Consider the following 20645-nt stretch of genomic DNA (forward strand, 5'->3'; position numbering starts at 1 on the left):
CTTAGATATGAAGGCGAAACTCTTCAGCATGGGATGACTCCGGGAATGGTGACTGTACAGTCCTGCATGTCTTGTAGCCCTAGAGGCTTTGGTCCTCCATTGGGGCCTCTTCATACGCAGCGTGGTCAGAGATGCTACAGGTGGGCCCCGACTCAGGCACGATTCTCCTACCATATTTCCAGCAGATTGGACAGGATCCACAACCAACTGTGAATCCGGCTCCTCCGGGGATGTGGAGCTCGGGCCACTCTCCAGCCGTGAATCCGGCTCCTCCGGGGATGTGGCGCTCGGGCCGCTCTATAGCCGTGAATCCGGCTCCTCCGGGGATGTGGAGCTCCGGCCGCTCTCCAGCTGTGAATCCGGCTCCTCCGGGGATGTGGAGCTCAGGCCGCTCTCCAGCCGTGAATCCGGCTCCTCCGGGGGATGTGGAGCTCGGGCCGCTCTCCAGCCGTGAATCCGGCTCCTCCGGGGATGTGGAGCTCGGGCCGCTCTCCAGCCGTGAATCCGGCTCCTCCGGGGATGTGGAGCTCGGACCGCTCTCCAGCCGTGAATCCGGCTCCTCCGGGGATGTGGAGCTCAGGCCGCTCTCCAGCCGTGAATCCGGCTCCTCCGGGGATGTGGAGCTCGGGTCGCTCTCCAGCCGTGAATCCGGCTCCTCCGGGGATGTGGAGCTCAGGCCGCTCTCCAGCCGTGAATCCGGCTCCTCCGGGGATGTGGAGCTCAGGCCGCTCTCCAGCCGTGAATCCGGCTCCTCCGGGGGATGTGGAGCTCGGGCCGCTCTCCAGCCGTGAATCCGGCTCCTCCGGGGATGTGGAGCTCAGGCCGCTCTCCAGCCGTGAATCCGGCTCCTCCGGGGATGTGGAGCTCGGACCGCTCTCCAGCCGTGAATCCGGCTCCTCCGGGGATGTGGAGCTCGGGCCGCTCTCCAGCCGTGAATCCGGCTCCTCCGGGGATGTGGAGCTCGGGTCGCTCTCCAGCCGTGAATCCGGCTCCTCCGGGGATGTGGAGCTCGGGTCGCTCTCCAGCCGTGAATCCGGCTCCTCCGGGGATGTGGAGCTCGGGTCGCTCTCCAGCTGTGAATCCGGCTCCTCCGGGGGATGTGGAGCTCGGGCCGCTCTCCAGCCGTGAATCCGGCTCCTCCGGGGATGTGGTGCTCGGGCCGCTCTCCAGCCGTGAATCCGGCTCCTCCGGGGATGTGGAGCTCGGGCCGCTCTCCAGCTGTGAATCCGGCTCCTCCGGGGATGTGGAGCTCGGGTCGCTCTCCAGCCGTGAATCCGGCTCCTCCGGGGATGTGGAGCTCGGGTCGCTCTCCAGCCGTGAATCCGGCTCCTCCGGGGATGTGGAGCTCGGGCCGCTCTCCAGCCGTGAATCCGGCTCCTCCGGGGATGTGGTGCTCGGGCCGCTCTCCAGCCGTGAATCCGGCTCCTCCGGGGATGTGGTGCTCGGGCCGCTCTCCAGCCGTGAATCCGGCTCCTCCGGGGATGTGGAGATCGGGCCGCTCTCCAGCCGTGAATCCGGCTCCTCCGGGGATGTGGAGATCGGGCCGCTCTCCAGCTGTGAATCCGGCTCCTCCGGGGATGTGGAGATCGGGCCGCTCTCCAGCCGTGAATCCGGCTCCTCCGGGGGATATGGAGCTTGGGCCGCTCTATAGCTGGGACACCATTCCCTGTCCATGCCGTTCACCAGGGCAATCGGGATGAGCCGGGGACAGCCCCAGAACTTATGCATCTAATGAATGTGCCAATTGTAGGGTGACTGCAGGCTGCTATCTTGAGGTTGGAAAGGGCCAATATCCATGGGTCTCCCCAGGCTTATAATACCAGCCTTCAGCCGACTGCTTTACTTTGGCTATCAAAAATGAAGGGGGCCTCATGCTGTGTATTTTACATTTTTTATTGAAATAAGGAGGGTTTCATAGTTAATTATCAAAAATATGGCGGGAGCCCACACAGTTTTTTATTATTATTTTTTTTCCCACAGTGGTGATCCGGCCAATCACAGCCACGCCCACACCTGACATGGCCGTAATGGGGCTGGAAGTGCCCACACCAGAGAAGCTTGCTCATTGGCTGGTCTGTAGCTTTTCAACAAGCTTTATTCAGATGACAAACCTGAACAGGACATACAGGTAGAAGTCTGTGTTCGGGGCAGAGACACTGACTCCCGGTTTCGGGTACAGACCCCGCACTTTACAGTTCAGCTTCTCTCATCACTAGACAATAGATTCAATTCAGCAGCGTTAAAAGGGCCGGTGTCCCCATTATAGAAGGCTCCATTGTACAAGGGCTCCAAGGAAACGATCCCACAAACAAAAAGCTGCAGAACGTCTTCTACAATCAGCGGGGAGGGAAGGAGGACGAGCGTCAGTCAGCGGGGAGGGAAGGAGGACGAGCATCAGTCAGCGAGGAGGGAAGGAGGACGAGCGTCAGTCAGCGGGGAGGGAAGGAGGACGAGCGTCAGTCAGCGGGGAGGGAAGGAGGACGAGCGTCAGTCAGCGGGGAGGGAAGGAGGACGAGCGTCAGTCAGCGGGGAGGGAAGGAGGACGAGCGTCAGTCAGCGGGGAGGGAAGGAGGACGAGCGTCAGTCAGCGAGGAGGGAAGGAGGACGAGCGTCAGTCAGCGGGGAGGGAAGGAGGACGAGCGTCAGTCAGCGGGGAGGAAAGGAGGACGAGCGTCAGTCAGCGAGGAGGGAAGGAGGACGAGCGTCAGTCAGCGAGGAGGGAAGGAGGACGAGCGTCAGTCAGCGAGGAGGGAAGGAGGACGAGCGTCAGTCAGCGGGGAGGGAAGGAGGACGAGCGTCAGTCAGCGGGGAGGGAGGGAGGACGAGCGTCAGTCAGCGGGGAGGGAGGGAGGACGAGCGTCAGTCAGCGGGGAGGGAGGACGAGCGTCAGTCAGCGGGGAGGGAAGGAGGACGAGCGTCAGTCAGCGGGGAGGGAAGGAGGACGGGCGTCAGTCAGCGGGGAGGGAAGGAGGACGGGCGTCAGTCAGCGGGGAGGGAAGGAGGACGGGCGTCAGTCAGCGGGGAGGGAAGGAGGACGGGCGTCAGTCAGCGGGGAGGGAAGGAGGACGGGCGTCAGTCAGCGGGGAGGGAAGGAGGACGGGCGTCAGTCAGCGGGGAGGGAAGGAGGACGGGCGTCAGTCAGCGGGGAGGGAAGGAGGACGAGCGTCAGTCAGCGGGGAGGGAAGGAGGACGGGCGTCAGTCAGCGGGGAGGGAAGGAGGACGGGCGTCAGTCAGCGGGGAGGGAAGGAGGACGGGCGTCAGTCAGCGGGGAGGGAAGGAGGACGGGCGTCAGTCAGCGGGGAGGGAAGGAGGACGGGCGTCAGTCAGCGGGGAGGGAAGGAGGACGGGCGTCAGTCAGCGGGGAGGGAAGGAGGACGGGCGTCAGTCAGCGGGGAGGGAAGGAGGACGGGCGTCAGTCAGCGGGGAGGGAAGGAGGACGGGCGTCAGTCAGCGGGGAGGGAAGGAGGACGGGCGTCAGTCAGCGGGGAGGGAAGGAGGACGGGCGTCAGTCAGCGGGGAGGGAAGGAGGACGGGCGTCAGTCAGCGGGGAGGGAAGGAGGACGGGCGTCAGTCAGCGGGGAGGGAAGGAGGACGGGCGTCAGTCAGCGGGGAGGGAAGGAGGACGGTCGTCAGTCAGCGGGGAGGGAAGGAGGACGGGCGTCAGTCAGCGGGGAGGGAAGGAGGACGGTCGTCAGTCAGCGGGGAGGGAAGGAGGACGGGCGTCAGTCAGCGGGGAGGGAAGGAGGACGGGCGTCAGTCAGCGGGGAGGGAAGGAGGACGAGCGTCAGTCAGCGGGGAGGGAAGGAGGACAGGCGTCAGTCAGCGGGGAGGGAAGGAGGACGAGCGTCAGTCAGCGGGGAGGGAAGGAGGACGAGCGTCAGTCAGCGGGGAGGGAAGGAGGACGAGCGTCAGTCAGCGGGGAGGGAAGGAGGGGCGGGGCATCAGCAGGTATGAAGGGAGATATCACTCACTGGCCTCGTCATCTCAGTCCAACCAGCTGGCAGACCGCCTCATACATGGGAGCCGCCACCTCCCGCGCCCCCTGAGCCCCGCGGTCCAGCACCTCGGTAAGGAACCCCACGTCCCCTCTGAGTCTCTGGATCTCCTCCCGGATGGGCGCCAGCCGAGCGATCACCGCCTCCGCCACCACCAGCTTGTACTGCGCAGTGTCCAGGCCCCGGCTCTGCTGCACCAGCTCCTCGGGGGCGTGGCCGGTCACAGCACTATGGATGGCCACCAGGTTAGAGGACGCCCGGCCGCTCCTCAGGGGCGTAGGTCACCTCCGAGGTGCAGTCCGTCACAGCCTTACGGAACTTCAAGACTATCTCATCAGGGGTGTCCGTCAGCCGCACAGTGGCCAGGTTTTGGGGGTCCGACTTTGACATCTTCACCATCGGGTCTCGAAGGGAGCGGATCTTCTTGGAGCGACCTGTAAACACACAGGACATTAACCCTTACATCATGTCCCATGTCCTCCCGCCCCTCCACCTCCCCCCTCCCCCCCTCCAGCCACTCCTCCCACCCCTCCACCTCCCCCCGCCCCCTCTAGCTTTCCCGCCCCGCCACCTCCCCCCGCCCCCTCCACGTCCCCCCGCCACCGACACTCACTCATCAGAGCTCTGGGGATCGGGAAGAATTCTCCGTATCGATTATTGAAGATCCGCGCCACATCCTGCGTCAGCTCCAAGTGCTGCGCCTGGTCATCCCCGACCGGGACGTGAGTGGACCTGGTACAGAGGAAAGCGGACGTCAGAACGGCACCGATATACTGGACCCGGCCCAGGAGCAGCTCCCGTCATCACAGGACGCACTGACGCGTTTCAGGACCCATCCATCCGAGTCTTACTAACCTCATCACAGCTGAGCCCACTAATAAAGGCCGCAGCGGCCATGACAGCGACACCACAGACGCGATCCAGGCCGGGTTATCACAGCACAGCCAGAACTCTGGATTTAGCACAGACCCACGCGTTTCAGGTCGCAGCGCGGCCCCCATTGTACTTCAGTAACTTGGGCTGCGACTTCATAATGGTCCTTATTACATTAAATCACTAAATTCTGACGCGTTTCAGGTCGCAGCGCGGCCCCCAATGTACTGCAGCGCGGCCCCCAATGTACTGCTCAGTAACTTGGGCTGCGACTTCATAATGGTCCTTATTACATTAAATCACTAAATTCTGACGCGTTTCGGCGCCGTCTTGTTCTCTACTTTATAAAGGTTACCCTAAAATCACTGAAAAAACACCCAAAAAAAACCCCCAAAAAACTACCATCGCCCCTGAATTGTGAGACCTGATTATGTCACAGAATTAAATCGCCGGTGACCGACGCGTTTGGGGAAGACAGGCTGCGGATCACAGGAGATATGTAACCATACAACACATGTCAGGCCGGTGTGACCGGAAAGCCCCCGATCTGCCCGAGCACCGACTGGATCCGGATTACAGCGGGTTCCTCGTCCTCCTCTGGGACTCACCGGTAGAGCAGAATATCAGCCCCCTGCAGCACGGGGTACGTGAAGAGCCCGACGCTCCCCTCATTCTGCTGAATCTGACTTTTCATCTGTCAATCAAGAGAAAAACTTCACTCAGGTCATAGGAGACTGGAGGATAAGACACCATGTAATAGCAGAATAGTGAGTGCAGCTCTGGAGGAGACTGGAGGATAAGACACCATGTAATAGCAGAATAGTGACTGCAGCTCTGGAGGAGACTGGAGGATAAGACACCATGTAATAGCAGAATAGTGACTGCAGCTCTGGAGGTGACTGGAAGATAAGACACCATGTAATAGCAGAATAGTGACTGCAGCTCTGGAGGAGACTGGAGGATAAGACACCATGTAATAGCAGAATAGTGACTGCAGCTCTGGAGGAGACTGGAGGATAAGACACCATGTAATAGCAAAATAGTGACTGCAGCTCTGGAGGAGACTGGAGGATAAGACACCATGTAATAGCAGAATAGTGAGTGCAGCTCTGGAGGAGACTGGAGGATAAGACACCATGTAATAGCAAAATAGTGACTGCAGCTCTGGAGGAGACTGGAGGATAAGACACCATGTAATAGCAGAATAGTGAGTGCAGCTCTGGAGGAGACTGGAGGATAAGACACCATGTAATAGCAGAATAGTGAATGTAGCTCTGGAGGTGACTGGAGGATAAGACACCATGTAATAGCAGAATAGTGAATGCAGCTCTGGAGGTGACTGGAGGATAAGACACCATGTAACAGCAGAATAGTGAGTGCAGCTCTGGAGGTGACTGGAGGGTAAGGCACAATGTAATAGCAGAATAGTGACTGCAGCTCTGGAGGATAAGACACGATGTAACATCAGAATAGTGAGTGCAGCTCTGGAGGATAAGACATGATGTAACAGCAGAATAGTGAGTGCAGCTCTGGAGGATAAGACATGATGTAACAGCAGAATAGTGACTGCAGCTCTGGAGGTGACTGGAGGGTAAGGCACAATGTAATAGCAGAATAGTGAGTGCAGCTCTGGAGGATAAGACATGATGTAACAGCAGAATAGTGACTGCAGCTCTGGAGGTGACTGGAGGGTAAGGCACAATGTAATAGCAGAATAGTGAGTGCAGCTCTGGAGGATAAGACATGATGTAACAGCAGAATAGTGAGTGCAGCTCTGGAGGTGACTGGAGGATAAGGTGTGATGAATGGGGTGGCTCCGGGCACTCACCTTCCACTGCGGCAGATGCCGGAGCCGCGGCATGGAGGTCAGGCAGCCGATGATCCACCCGAGCTGGGCGTGCTCCGGGACCTGCAGGAGAGCAGATGTCGTTATCTCCGCTGATGGCGGCGGTGGTCCTCGTGTCTGCAGCTGATGTGGCGCCCCCTGTACTGACCTGGGACTGCTGGAAGAGGCGGCTCTTCTCGGGGTTCACCCCACAGGCCAGTAGGCAGGCGGCCATGTCCAGCACACTCCCGCGCAGCACGGCCGGGCTCTGGGGCACCGTGATGGAGTGAAGGTCCACAATGCTGAACAGCACAGAGCTGAACTCCTCCTGCAGCCGCACCCACACCTGCAGCGCCCCCAGATAATTACCCAGATGGGGGGTGCCGGTGGGCTGAATCCCGGAGAAGACGCGCGGAGAGGCGCCCTGCAATACAGGAGGGAGACTGAGACCACAGCCACACTCTGACCGGCAGTCCCATGTAACACCACAGATAACACAGTGATGAGTACGGATAATGTAATAATGTCACCGGCAGTCCCATGTAACACCACAGATATTGTATCTATAGCGATGATGTAACCTGACACCAGAGGGCGCTGCACACCCCGACCATCAGCGATGCTATAACCTGACACCAGAGGGCGCTGCACACCCCGACCATCAGCGATGCTATAACCTGACACCAGAGGGCGCTGCACACCCCGACCATCAGCAATTATATAACCTGACACCAGAGGGCGCTGCACACCCCGACCATCAGCGATGATATAACCTGACACCAGAGGGCGCTGCACACCCCGACCATCAGCGATTATATAACCTGACACCAGAGGGCGCTGCACACCCCGACCATCAGCGATGATATAACCTGACACCAGAGGGCGCTGCACACCCCGACCATCAGCGATTATATAACCTGACACCAGAGGACGCTGCACACCCCGACCATCAGCGATTATATAACCTGACACCAGAGGACGCTGCACACCCCGACCATCAGCGATTATATAGCCTGACACCAGAGGGCGCTGCACACCCCGACCATCAGCGATGATATAACCTGACACCAGAGGGCGCTGCACACCCCGACCATCAGCGATGATATAACCTGACACCAGAGGGCGCTGCACACCCCGACCATCAGCGATGATATAACCTGACACCAGAGGGCGCTGCACACCCCGACCATCAGCGATTATATAGCCTGACACCAGAGGGCGCTGCACACCCCGACCATCAGCGATGATATAACCTGACACCAGAGGGCGCTGCACACCCCGACCATCAGCGATTATATAACCTGACACCAGAGGGCGCTGCACACCCCGACCATCAGCGATGCTATAACCTGACACCAGAGGGCGCTGCACACCCCGACCATCAGCGATGCTATAACCTGACACCAGAGGGCGCTGCACACCCCGACCATCAGCGATTATATAACCTGACACCAGAGGGCGCTGCACACCCCGACCATCAGCGATTATATAACCTGACACCAGAGGGCGCAGCACACCCCGACCATCAGCGATTATATAACCTGACACCAGAGGGCGCTGCACACCCCGACCATCAGCGATTATATAACCTGACACCAGAGGGCGCTGCACACCCCGACCATCAGCGATTATATAACCTGACACCAGAGGGCGCTGCACACCCCGACCATCAGCGATTATATAACCTGACACCAGAGGGCGCTGCACACCCCGACCATCAGCGATTATATAACCTGACACCAGAGGGCGCTGCACACCCCGACCATCAGCGATGATATAACCTGACACCAGAGGACGCTGCACACCCCGACCATCAGCGATGCTATAACCTGACACCAGAGGACGCTGCACACCCCGACCATCAGCGATTATATAACCTGACACCAGAGGGCGCTGCACACCCCGACCATCAGCGATTATATAACCTGACACCAGAGGGCGCTGCACACCCCGACCATCAGCGATTATATAACCTGACACCAGAGGGCGCTGCACACCCCGACCATCAGCGATTATATAACCTGACACCAGAGGGCGCTGCACACCCCGACCATCAGCGATTATATAACCTGACACCAGAGGGCGCTGCACACCCCGACCATCAGCGATTATATAACCTGACACCAGAGGGCGCTGCACACCCCGACCATCAGCGATTATATAACCTGACACCAGAGGGCGCTGCACACCCCGACCATCAGCGATTATATAACCTGACACCAGAGGACGCTGCACACCCCGACCATCAGCGATGCTATAACCTGACACCAGAGGACGCTGCACACCCCGACCATCAGCGATGCTATAACCTGACACCAGAGGGCGCTGCACACCCCGACCATCAGCGATTATATAACCTGACACCAGAGGGCGCTGCACACCCCGACCATCAGCGATTATATAACCTGACACCAGAGGGCGCTGCACACCCCGACCATCAGCGATGCTATAACCTGACACCAGAGGGCGCTGCACACCCCGACCATCAGCGATTATATAACCTGACACCAGAGGGCGCTGCACACCCCGACCATCAGCGATTATATAACCTGACACCAGAGGGCGCTGCACACCCCGACCATCAGCGATGCTATAACCTGACACCAGAGGACGCTGCACACCCCGACCATCAGCGATGATATAACCTGACACCAGAGGGCGCTGCACACCCCGACCATCAGCGATGATATAACCTGACACCAGAGGGCGCTGCACACCCCGACCATCAGCGATTATATAGCCTGACACCAGAGGGCGCTGCACACCCCGACCATCAGCGATTATATAGCCTGACACCAGAGGGCGCTGCACACCCCGACCATCAGCGATGCTATAACCTGACACCAGAGGGCGCTGCACACCCCGACCATCAGCGATTATATAACCTGACACCAGAGGGCGCTGCACACCCCGACCATCAGCGATGATATAACCTGACACCAGAGGGCGCTGCACACCCCGACCATCAGCGATGCTATAACCTGACACCAGAGGGCACTGCACACCCCGACCATCAGCGATGATATAACCTGACACCAGAGGGCGCTGCACACCCCGACCATCAGCGATGCTATAACCTGACACCAGAGGGCGCTGCACACCCCGACCATCAGCGATTATATAACCTGACACCAGAGGACGCTGCACACCCCGACCATCAGCGATGCTATAACCTGACACCAGAGGACGCTGCACACCCCGACCATCAGCGATGCTATAACCTGACACCAGAGGACGCTGCACACCCCGACCATCAGCGATTATATAACCTGACACCAGAGGACGCTGCACACCCCGACCATCAGCGATGCTATAACCTGACACCAGAGGGCACTGCACACCCCAACCATCAGCGATGCTATAACCTGACACCAGAGGGCGCTGCACACCCCGACCATCAGCGATGATATAACCTGACACCAGAGGGCGCTGCACACCCCGACCATCAGCGATGATATAACCTGACACCAGAGGGCGCTGCACACCCCGACCATCAGCGATGCTATAACCTGACACCAGAGGGCGCTGCACACCCCGACCATCAGCGATGCTATAACCTGACACCAGAGGGCGCTGCACACCCCGACCATCAGCGATTATATAACCTGACACCAGAGGACGCTGCACACCCCGACCATCAGCGATTATATAACCTGACACCAGAGGACGCTGCACACCCCGACCATCAGCGATGATATAACCTGACACCAGAGGGCGCTGCACACCCCGACCATCAGCGATTATATAACCTGACACCAGAGGGCGCTGCACACCCCGACCATCAGCGATGCTATAACCTGACACCAGAGGGCGCTGCACACCCCGACCATCAGCGATGCTATAACCTGACACCAGAGGGCGCTGCACACCCCGACCATCAGCGATTATATAACCTGACACCAGAGGACGCTGCACACCCCGACCATCAGCGATTATATAACCTGACACCAGAGGGCGCTGCACACGTGACCGTTTCTGTAGGATTAATCATCTGACCACTGAGTTGTCAATCATTTCCGGCCCCGGGGGTCGCGCTCATGTCCGGGTCCCGGTGCTACCTGCGCTCTGGGCTGCGGGTCTGTGCACAGTGTACGGAGCCCATGTCTCAGCCGCCTCCGCACTGCACGCCGGACTATGGAGAGCGCCATCTTTATGACGTCACTCTGAGGTCAGCACCGCCCACAAGTCATGTGACCATTCCAGAAAGCGAGTCACGTGATACGGAGGCGCCGCGAGCTGCACAGAGGAAGCTCCGGGGAGGAGGCTGCTGGGGGTTGTAGTGCTCCGGGGAGGAGGCTGCTGGGGGTTGTAGTGCTCCGGGGAGGAGGCTGCTGGGGGTTGTAGTGCTCCGGGGAGGCGGCTGCTGGGGGTTGTGGTGCTCCGGGGAGGAGGCTGCTGGGGGTTGTAGTGCTCCGGGGAGGAGGCCTGCTGGGGGTTGTAGTGCTCCGGGGAGGAGAGGCCTGCTGGGGGTTGTAGTGCTCCGGGGAGGAGAGGCCTGCTGGGGGTTGTAGTGCTCCGGGGAGGAGGCTGCTGGGGGTTGTAGTGCTCCGGGGAGGAGAGGCCTGCTGGGGGTTGTGGTGCTCCGGGGAGGAGGCTGCTGGGGGTTGTAGTGCTCCGGGGAGGAGGCTGCTGGGGGTTGTAGTGCTCCGGGGAGGAGGCTGCTGGGGGTTGTAGTGCTCCGGGGAGGAGAGGCCTGCTGGGGGTTGTAGTGCTCCGGGGAGGAGGCTGCTGGGGGTTGTGGTGCTCCGGGGAGGAGGCTGCTGGGGGTTGTAGTGCTCCGGGGAGGAGAGGCCTGCTGGGGGTTGTAGTGCTCCGGGGAGGAGAGGCCTGCTGGGGGTTGTAGTGCTCCAGGGAGGAGGCTGCTGGGGGTTGTAGTGCTCCGGGGAGGAGGCCTGCTGGGGGTTGTAGTGCTCCGGGGAGGAGAGGCCTGCTGGGGGTTGTAGTGCTCCGGGGAGGAGAGGCCTGCTGGGGGTTGTAGTGCTCCGGGGAGGAGGCTGCTGGGGGTTGTAGTGCTCCGGGGAGGAGGCTGCTGGGGGTTGTAGTGCTCCGGGGAGGCGGCTGCTGGGGGTTGTAGTGCTCCGGGGAGGCGGCTGCTGGGGGTTGTAGTGCTCCGGGGAGGAGGCTGCTGGGGGTTGTAGTGCTCCGGGGAGGAGGCTGCTGGGGGTTGTAGTGCTCCGGGGAGGAGGCTGCTGGGGGTTGTAGTGCTCCGGGGAGGAGGCTGCTGGGGGTTGTAGTGCTCCGGGGAGGCGGCTGCTGGGGGTTGTAGTGCTCCGGGGAGGAGGCTGCTGGGGGTTGTAGTGCTCCGGGGAGGAGGCTGCTGGGGGTTGTAGTGCTCCGGGGAGGAGGCTGCTGGGGGTTGTAGTGCTCCGGGGAGGAGGCTGCTGGGGGTTGTAGTGCTCCGGGGAGGAGGCTGCTGGGGGTTGTGGTGCTCCGGGGAGGAGAGGGCTGCTGGGGGTTGTGGTGCTCCGGGGAGGAGAGGCCTGCTGGGGGTTGTAGTGCTCCGGGGAGGAGAGGCTTGCTGGGGGTTGTAGTGCTCCGGGGAGGAGGCTGCTGGGGGTTGTAGTGCTCCGGGGAGGAGAGGCCTGCTGGGGGTTGTGGTGCTCCGGGGAGGAGAGGCCTGCTGGGGGTTGTGGTGCTCCGGGGAGGAGGCTGCTGGGGGTTGTGGTGCTCCGGGGAGGAGGCTGCTGGGGGTTGTAGTGCTCCGGGAAGGAGAGGGCTGCTGGGGGTTGTAGTGCTCCGGGAAGGAGAGGGCTGCTGGGGGTTGTGGTGCTCCGGGGAGGAGAGGCCTGCTGGGGGTTGTGGTGCTCCGGGGAGGAGAGGCCTGCTGGGGGTTGTAGTGCTCCGGGGAGGAGAGGCCTGCTGGGGGTTGTAGTGCTCCGGGGAGGAGAGGCCTGCTGGGGGTTGTAGTGCTCCGGGGAGGAGGCTGCTGGGGGTTGTGGTGCTCCGGGGAGGAGAGGTTTGCTGGGGGTTGTGGTGCTCCGGGGAGGAGAGGCCTGCTGGGGGTTGTGGTGCTGCGGGGAGGAGAGGCCTGCTGGGGGTTGTGGTGCTCCGGGGAGGAGAGGCCTGCTGGGGGTTGTGGTGCTCCGGGGAGGAGAGGCCTGCTGGGGGTTGAAGTGCTTCGGGCAGGTGCAGTGCGGGGTTATTTGACTCCAGCACCGCCCGGCAGTGAGATAAGAGGTAGAGCTGTAATGAGCGGCAGGAATATCTGCATGCTACCCAACCAGCCCACCGGGGCCAAACCGGACCCCAACCAGCCCACCGGGGCCAAACCGGACCCCAATTTACCCACCATGGCCAAACCGGACCCCAACCAGCCCACCGGGGCCACACCGGACCCCAACCATCCCTCAAGGGCTGGACCAGATCCTGACAATCACCCCATACTCACAGCCCCCGCCCCCGCCACCTCTGTATGGCTGGTAACGGCTCTGCAGGCTGCGCTCGCTGTGCAGGGCTGTGGGGATCGGCTCCGCAGGTTTCCTTCTACATTCTCCTGAGGACATTGTTATTCAGATACAAATGTGCAGCTTCCGGCGCCTCCCGCACAGGGCACAGCGCAGCGCTCCGGCTCCAGGTCTGTGCAGGCCTCAGCACTGATCGGTCAGGAGTGGCCCCACCACAGGGGACCCTGAACTTACCCTTAGTGGGAGGAACTTCACTAAGCACCCACCGTGAGGCAGACACCAGGGCAATTACAGACACAGGTACAAACAGGCAGGGGCTCTACAGTAGCCAGGACCTCCGGGGAAGAGGAGGCTGGAGGCACAGCCAGGGAGGACGGACACAGCCTCTAGTACAGCAAGGACCTCCGGGGAAGAGGAGGCTGGAGGCACGGCCAGGGAGGACCTCCGGGGAAGAGGAGGCTGGAGGCACGGCCAGGGAGGACCTCCAGGGAAGAGGTTGTTGGAGGCACGGCCAGGGAGGATGGACAGAGTACTGTCAGGACCGAGAGACAGGCAATGACACCAGTACACTGAAACAGAAGCTCAGCAAGAGCTGACAAATAGCTGGCTAGGGTGAACCACTAACTAACTGAGCACATTGATCAGGCACCTCCCCGAGTGGGCAGGTGCCTTATGTAGCCGGTGGCTCTTGCCCATAGGCTTGATGGCCCTTTAAGAGAAGGGCAGCAGTGCATGTCCTAGGAGCACTCCTGGAGGCCCCGGGAGGAGGAGCGCGTGGGTAAGCATGGTGACAGCTGGCTGCGGTAAGTAAGTGCACATCCCTGCGGGGAGGGGTGGAGGGCCACCAGTGCTACAGTACCCCCCCACCCACCCTACACCAGGCCAAAAACAGATCTCTGAGAAGATGTCCTCAGAATTGATTGATGAAGAGAGGGCTGGAGGAAGGGTGGGGCGGGTGGTCTTTCTTCTTGGACACGGAGCCGGTGACCAGCACAGACATCTGAGGGCTCAGAGATACTTTGACCTTCCTCTCTTCTCTCTTCCTAATGCTTAATGGTTGGCGAGATCTTCTTTTCCTGATCTTCCGCCCTTTTCTCTCCACACATTCCTCTGATCATTGTGGCCATAGAGTTCTATTATAACCTCATCGCTCCTCAGGGCTTGTCTCCACGGTGCCTCAGGGCTTGTCTCCACGGTGCCTCAGGGCTTGTCTCCACGATGCCTCAGGGCTTGTCTCCACGATGCCTCAGGGCCTGTCTCCACGATGCCTCAGGGCCTGTCTCCACGATGCCTCAGGGCCTGTCTCCACGATGCCTCAGGGCCTGTCTCCACGATGCCTCAGGGCCTGTCTCCACGATGCCTCAGGGCCTGTCTCCACGATGCCTCAGGGCCTGTCTCCACGATGCCTCAGGGCCTGTCTCCACGGTGCCTCAGGGCCTGTCTCCACGGTGCCTCAGGGCCTGTCTCCACGGTGCCTCAGGGCCTGTCTCCACGGTGCCTCAGGGCCTGTCTCCACGGTGCCTCAGGGCCTGTCTCCACGGTGCCTCAGGGCCTGTCTCCACGGTGCCTCAGGGCCTGTCTCCACGGTGCCTCAGGGCCTGTCTCCACGGTGCCTCAGGGCCTGTCTCCACGGTGCCTCAGGCTTAGATGTTCTGACTTCTTAATTTCTTCTGACTCTGAATTTTATGGTGAGGACGCAGGAGAGGTTTTCTTCTGATGACTCTTCCATATTTGTGCACGTGTCTCTGAACAGTAGAACAATGCACCACAACCCCAGAGTCTGCTGAATCCTCCTGAGGGTCTTTTGCAGTCACGCAGGGGCTCTAGCAGTCCTACCAGCAGCTGTCAGACATTTTGCTTGTTCTTCCAGACCTGATCTCCTCCACTTTTCCTGGTAACTGACATTTATTAATTATCAAACTGAGGAAACTGCAACTTGCAGATGCTTTGCTATCTTCTTACAGCCTCCTCCTGCTCCTCCAGCCTCCACCATTTTCAGAGTGCTAGGCAGCTGCTTAGAAGAACCTGCTGCTTTCTGGCACAGGGTTAGGCTGGGTTTTATAAAGCTGTGACATTCGCATCATCGGCCTTTCCTAATGATGATAGTGATCGTGCCACAACCCCAACAGGACAATCCAGGGCTGGAGCCCGCTCACAGGTATCTGAGCCCCGATATTCACTGCGGAGGCTGATAGAGGCTGGCAAGGAAGATGAGGCCGTCGCTCGGAGGCCGGGTGTGACTGACGCCTGGATCACACCTTGGCTTCTGAGCTTACAATCCACCACCGCCATCTGTTATTAATTTACAGGATACAAGTTACATTTTAGCATCAGTTTATAGCTTAGTTACCTCTTGTTGCCTTTGAAAAATGTGTCTAGGATTAGATACACGGTTCAGCAGACAGTATCACACAGGAGAGGACTAGATACACGGCTCAGCAGACAGTATCACACAGGAGAGGACTAGATACACAGCTCAGCAGACAGTATCACACAGGAGAGGACTAGATACACAGCTCAGCAGACAGTATCACACAGGAGAGGATTAGATACATGGCTCAGCAGACTATCACACAGGAGAGGATTAGATACATGGCTCAGCAGACAGTATCACACAGGACAGGATTAGATACACAGCTCAGCAGACAGTATCACACAGGAGAGGATTAGATACATAGCTCAGCAAAGAGTATCACACAGGAGAGGATTAGATACACGGTTCAGCAGACAGTATCACACAGGAGAGGATTAGATACACGGTTCAGCAGACAGTATCACACAGGAGAGGATTAGATACACAGCTCAGCAGACAGTATCACACAGGAGAGGACTAGATACACAGCTCAGCAGACAGTATCACACAGGAGAGGATCAGATACACAGCTCAGCAGACAGTATTACACAGGACAGGATCAGATACACAGCTCAGCAGACAGTATCACACAGGACAGGATCAGATACACAGCTCAGCAGACAGTATCACACAGGAGAGGATTAGATACACGGCTCAGCAGACAGTATCACACAGGAGAGGATTAGATACACAGCTCAGCAGACAGTATCACACAGGATGGGATTAGATACCCTGGCGGCTCTGGGGTTGTGCTGCCCCCCTGTTAGCGGCGGCCCCTGATTTGCTCCTGGGGTCGGTGCAGGTGTCCTGCCCTCTCCTAGAGGCGGGCTGAGGTCAGAGGTCACCGGGCTGAAGGTTGGGGGTCTCCGGTCGTCACCTGCTATAGTGGGGTCGGCGCAGGCGTCCTGCACATGGTGTTGGCTGAGGATAGAGTCCAGTGAGCGGCAGCTCAGCCCCATCATGTGGTGACCCCCGAGTGCTGGGGATCAGTCAAAGCTACCATTCTGGACTCTGGGAGAGCTGGGTGACGGATGATCAGACCCTGCCGATACCGAGCGGCAGAGGACAGCTGAGACCGCCGGCTCCAGGGCACTGCTGAGCGGTGTATGAGCTGCCAGGAGGAGCAGGAGAGGGACCAGGCCATGTGTGAGGATTGTCGCCGTCCTCTGACTCATGACTGATAATAACGACGTCTCCATCCGATGGCCTCCATTATACCCGCACTTCTCCTGCAGTGTCAGTGCGGTGTCCGGCAGTGAGTACAGACCAGGATCTGATGGCCTCCATTATACCCGCACTTCTCCTGCAGTGTCAGTGCGGTGTCCGGCAGTGAGGGCAGACCAGGATCTGATGGCCTCCATTATACCCGCACTTCTCCTGCAGTGTCGGTGCGGTGTCCGGCAGTGAGTGCAGACCAGGATCTGATGGCCTCCATTATACCCGCACTTCTCCTGCAGTGTCCGTGCGGTGTCCGGCAGTGAGTACAGACCAGGATCCGATGGTCTCCATTATACCAGCCCTCCTCCTCCTGCAGTGTTGGTGCGGTGTCCTGCAGTGAGTACAGACCAGGATCCGATGGTCTCCATTATACCAGCCCTCCTCCTCCTGCAGTGTCAGTGCGGTGTCCGGCAGTGAGTACAGACCAGGATCCAATGGCCTCCATTATACCAGCTCTTCTCCTGCAGTGTCAGTGCGGTGTCCTGCAGTGAGTACAGACCAGGATCCGATGGTCTCCATTATACCAGCCCTCCTCCTCCTGCAGTGTCAGTGCGGTGTCCGGCAGTGAGTACAGACCAGGATCTGATGGCCTCCATTATACCCGCACTTCTCCTGCAGTGTCAGTGCGGTGTCCGGCAGTGAGTACAGACCAGGATCTGATGGCCTCCATTATACCAGCACTTCTCCTGCAGTGTCAGTGCGGTGTCCAGTAGTGAGTACAGACCAGGATCTGATGGCCTCCATTATACCAGCACTTCTCCTGCAGTGTCAGTGCGGTGTCCAGTAGTGAGTACAGACCAGGGTCTGATGGCCTCCATTATACCCGCACTTCTCCTTCAGTGTCGGTGCTTTGTCCGGCAGTGAGTGCAGTCCAGGATTTGATGGCCTCCATTATGCCCGCACTTCTGCAGTGTCAGTGCGGTGTCCGGCAGTGAGTGCAGACCAAGATCTGATGGCCTCCATTATACCAGCTCTTCTCCTGCAGTGTCAGTGCGGTGTCCGGCAGTGAGTACAGACCAGGATCCGATGGCCTCCATTATGCCAGCCCTTCTCCTGCAGTGTCAGTGCGGTGTCCGGCAGTGAGTACAGACCAGGATCCGATGGCCTCCATTATGCCAGCCCTTCTCCTGCAGTGTCAGTGTGGTGTTCGGCAGTGAGTACAGACCAGGATCTGATGGCCTCCATTATACCCGCCCCTTCTTTCTACCACCCGTCCGACCGAGCACGTGAAGCTTTCTCTAGCGCCCCTCTTATAGTCAGGCCAATTATGGAATTGCCCGACAATAAGCAACGAGGCCGCTATTCTACTATGCCGATGATTGAGGGGTTCCCGGTGAGAGTAGGGTATATATTCCCCCGACCTCAGCGGACGGAATATATATAAACCTTCCCAAATCTCACTGGTCGCCCCACAATGATCCTTGGCATAAACTCGCTGCCACCAACCGAATACGGTAACTATTCGCCGAGCACACAGACGTGGGATTCCAGACCGAGATAACAACAGCCCAAGATTAAATTATATATTTTAATCGGCCTAAGCCACACTAGAAACTACAATATATACAATATGGAATCTACAGAATATATACATAGGTCAGAGTACATCTACAAGTAAGTTATGGTTACAAACAGGCATACAGTTCAAGCAGTTACCTTGTGCGTTTGGCCACAGGGGGGCGCTGTTCGACCAGGGTTCCAGGGACTTTCTCACAGGTGTGTAGCACACTTGACCCCCGAGCAAAGAACAAGCCAAAATGTCTGAACTGGGTTTATCAAACTGGCTCTATCCATGTCCCCTCCTCTTTTGGTGACCTCACAGGGGAGCACTGCCCCACCCCTGTCTTGACTCTAAAATAATGTCCCAAGTGATTATTGGCCATAACTTTGCCTGGGAACGTCGTAGGCGGATGCCAATGCTCTCATTTTTACAGTTATGATTTTACCTTCAAAATGATAGGACACATGGCTAGTCTGCTGGTCCTCCACTGGCCCATATCACGTTTGGGCTACCTACGGAGGTCCCACACCTATATAAAATATGTGCTAGAATTGTCAGCATGCTGGGACGCCATATTTCTGCTTGCCATATTTATAGGAAGCACGGCTCACGAGATATTACACATTTATTCCTGGTGCCCGTCTCTTCAGGATGTGTGTTAACTGGTTAGGACTTCTCCTACAGGGTCACCGAGGGGGGTCTTCCTCTCCTTTTGTTCTAAAGACCTGAACAGGACACCTAATCTCCATATCATAGGAGATGGCCTTTGGATGTGTAATTGGATTCGACACTTTCCCAGATCTGAACCTGCAAAGGATCTCTGTGGGTGAAGGGAGGGGGGTGACATCAGGGAGCGCTGACTGAAATTATGACTACATCATAATTCCTCTTCATATCCCAGGATTTACCTCACACCTCCGCCCTTTTGAGGGCGCTAGGGGGCAGCACACTCCGGTGTTCCCCCGTGCGCCCGTCCGCGACCTCTCCTTGTCGGGACAGCCCGTCTGCGTTACCATGGTCACAGACCTTCTTGTCGCGAATGATGAAGTTGTATTGCTTGAGCGCAAGGCTCCATCGCAACAACCTCCCATTGGTCTCAGAGACAGTGTGCAACCAGCTGAGGGGATTGTGGTCCGTCTCCACGATGAAGTGGCGCCCGTATAGATAGGGTTGCAGACGCTGCAGAGCCCACACTATGGCCAGGCATTCCTTTTCCATCGTGGAGTAGGCCACTTCCCTCGGCAACAGCTTCCTGCTCAGATACAAGACTGGGTGCTCTTGGCTTACAGAGTCCACCTGGCTGAGCACCGCACCGAGGCCGAAGTCACTGGCGTCGGTTTGTACTACAAACGGCCGCGTGAAGTCGGCTGCCTGTAGCACGGGCGGGCTGGACAGGGCATCCTTTAGGGCCTGGAAGGCTGTCTCGCAGTCCACTGTCCAATCGACTGCAGAGAGCAGCTTCTTCTTGGTGAGGTCCGTCAGGGGCTTCGCTAGGCTACTATAGTGTGGAACAAACCTCCTATAGTACACGGCGGTCCCCAAGAAGGACATCACCTGCTTCTTGGTTCTGGGGGTGGGCCAGGATGTGATGGCTTCCGCTTTCCCAGGCTCTGGCTTCAGAGCTCCCCTGCCTACCCGGTGACCCAGGTAGAGGACCTCACTCATGGCCAGCTGACACTTTCCCGGCTTGATGGTCAAACCTGCCTGGTGGATGTGCCTGAGCACCTGTGCTAGATGCTCTAGGTGGTCCTCCCAGGTGGGACTGAAGATGGCAATGTCATCCAGGTACGCAGCCGCGTACCCTTCAAGTCCCTTGAGCAGGGTGTTGACCATCCGCTGGAAAGTGTCAGGGGCATTCTTCATTCCGAAGGGCATCACCATGGACTCGTACAGTTCAAATGGGGTAATAAAGGCAGAGTGTTCCCTGGCCTCGCGAGTCAGGGGGATCTGCCAATATCCCCGACTCAGATCCATGATGGTCAGGTACTGAGCCCCGGCCAACTGATCGAGCAGGTCATCGATGCGTGTCATTGGGTACGCATCGGCGACTGTGACAGCATTGAGCCCCCTGTAGTCCACGCAGAACCGAGTGGTTCGGTCCTTCTTAGGGGCGAGGACTACAGGCGAGGCCCAAGCGCTGTTGGATGCCTGGATCACCTTCAGCTTCAACATTTCGTCAATCGCATGACGCATGTGTTGCTGCACCTCCAGAGAGACCCGATATGCTGAACGCCGGATCGGGGGATGATCCCCAGTGTCCACGTGATGGATGGCCAACTCAGTCCTTCCGGGCCGGTTGGTGAACAACTCCCGGAAGGGGTGTAGGGTGGCCCACAGCTGGGACCGTTGGTCCCCCAAAAGCTGGTGGCCAACCTCCACATCCTCAATGGATCCACCTGCCCTGACCTGGGCGAGCATATCCAGGAGGGTTTCCGCATCTCCCTCTTCGGGCAGGTTGCACACGGGGAGTGCACA

General features: G+C 58.7%; 1 protein-coding gene across 1 annotated transcript; it reads right to left on the bottom strand.

Moving 5' to 3' along the window:
• Nucleotides 1-3545: 3545 nt before the first annotated feature.
• WARS2 (tryptophanyl tRNA synthetase 2, mitochondrial) lies at nt 3546-10846 on the bottom strand. Its single transcript, XM_075332769.1, is given in 7 exon segments — nt 3546-4247; nt 4249-4430; nt 4610-4728; nt 5478-5563; nt 6698-6778; nt 6864-7118; nt 10753-10846. Coding segments are annotated over 7 exon segments (1080 nt in total). The 5' UTR covers nt 10843-10846; the 3' UTR covers nt 3546-3980.
• Between the last annotated feature and the right edge of the window lie 9799 nt (nt 10847-20645).

This window comes from Anomaloglossus baeobatrachus, chromosome 2 (assembly GCF_048569485.1).
Source record: "Anomaloglossus baeobatrachus isolate aAnoBae1 chromosome 2, aAnoBae1.hap1, whole genome shotgun sequence".
NCBI classification, from domain to species: domain Eukaryota; kingdom Metazoa; phylum Chordata; class Amphibia; order Anura; family Aromobatidae; genus Anomaloglossus; species Anomaloglossus baeobatrachus.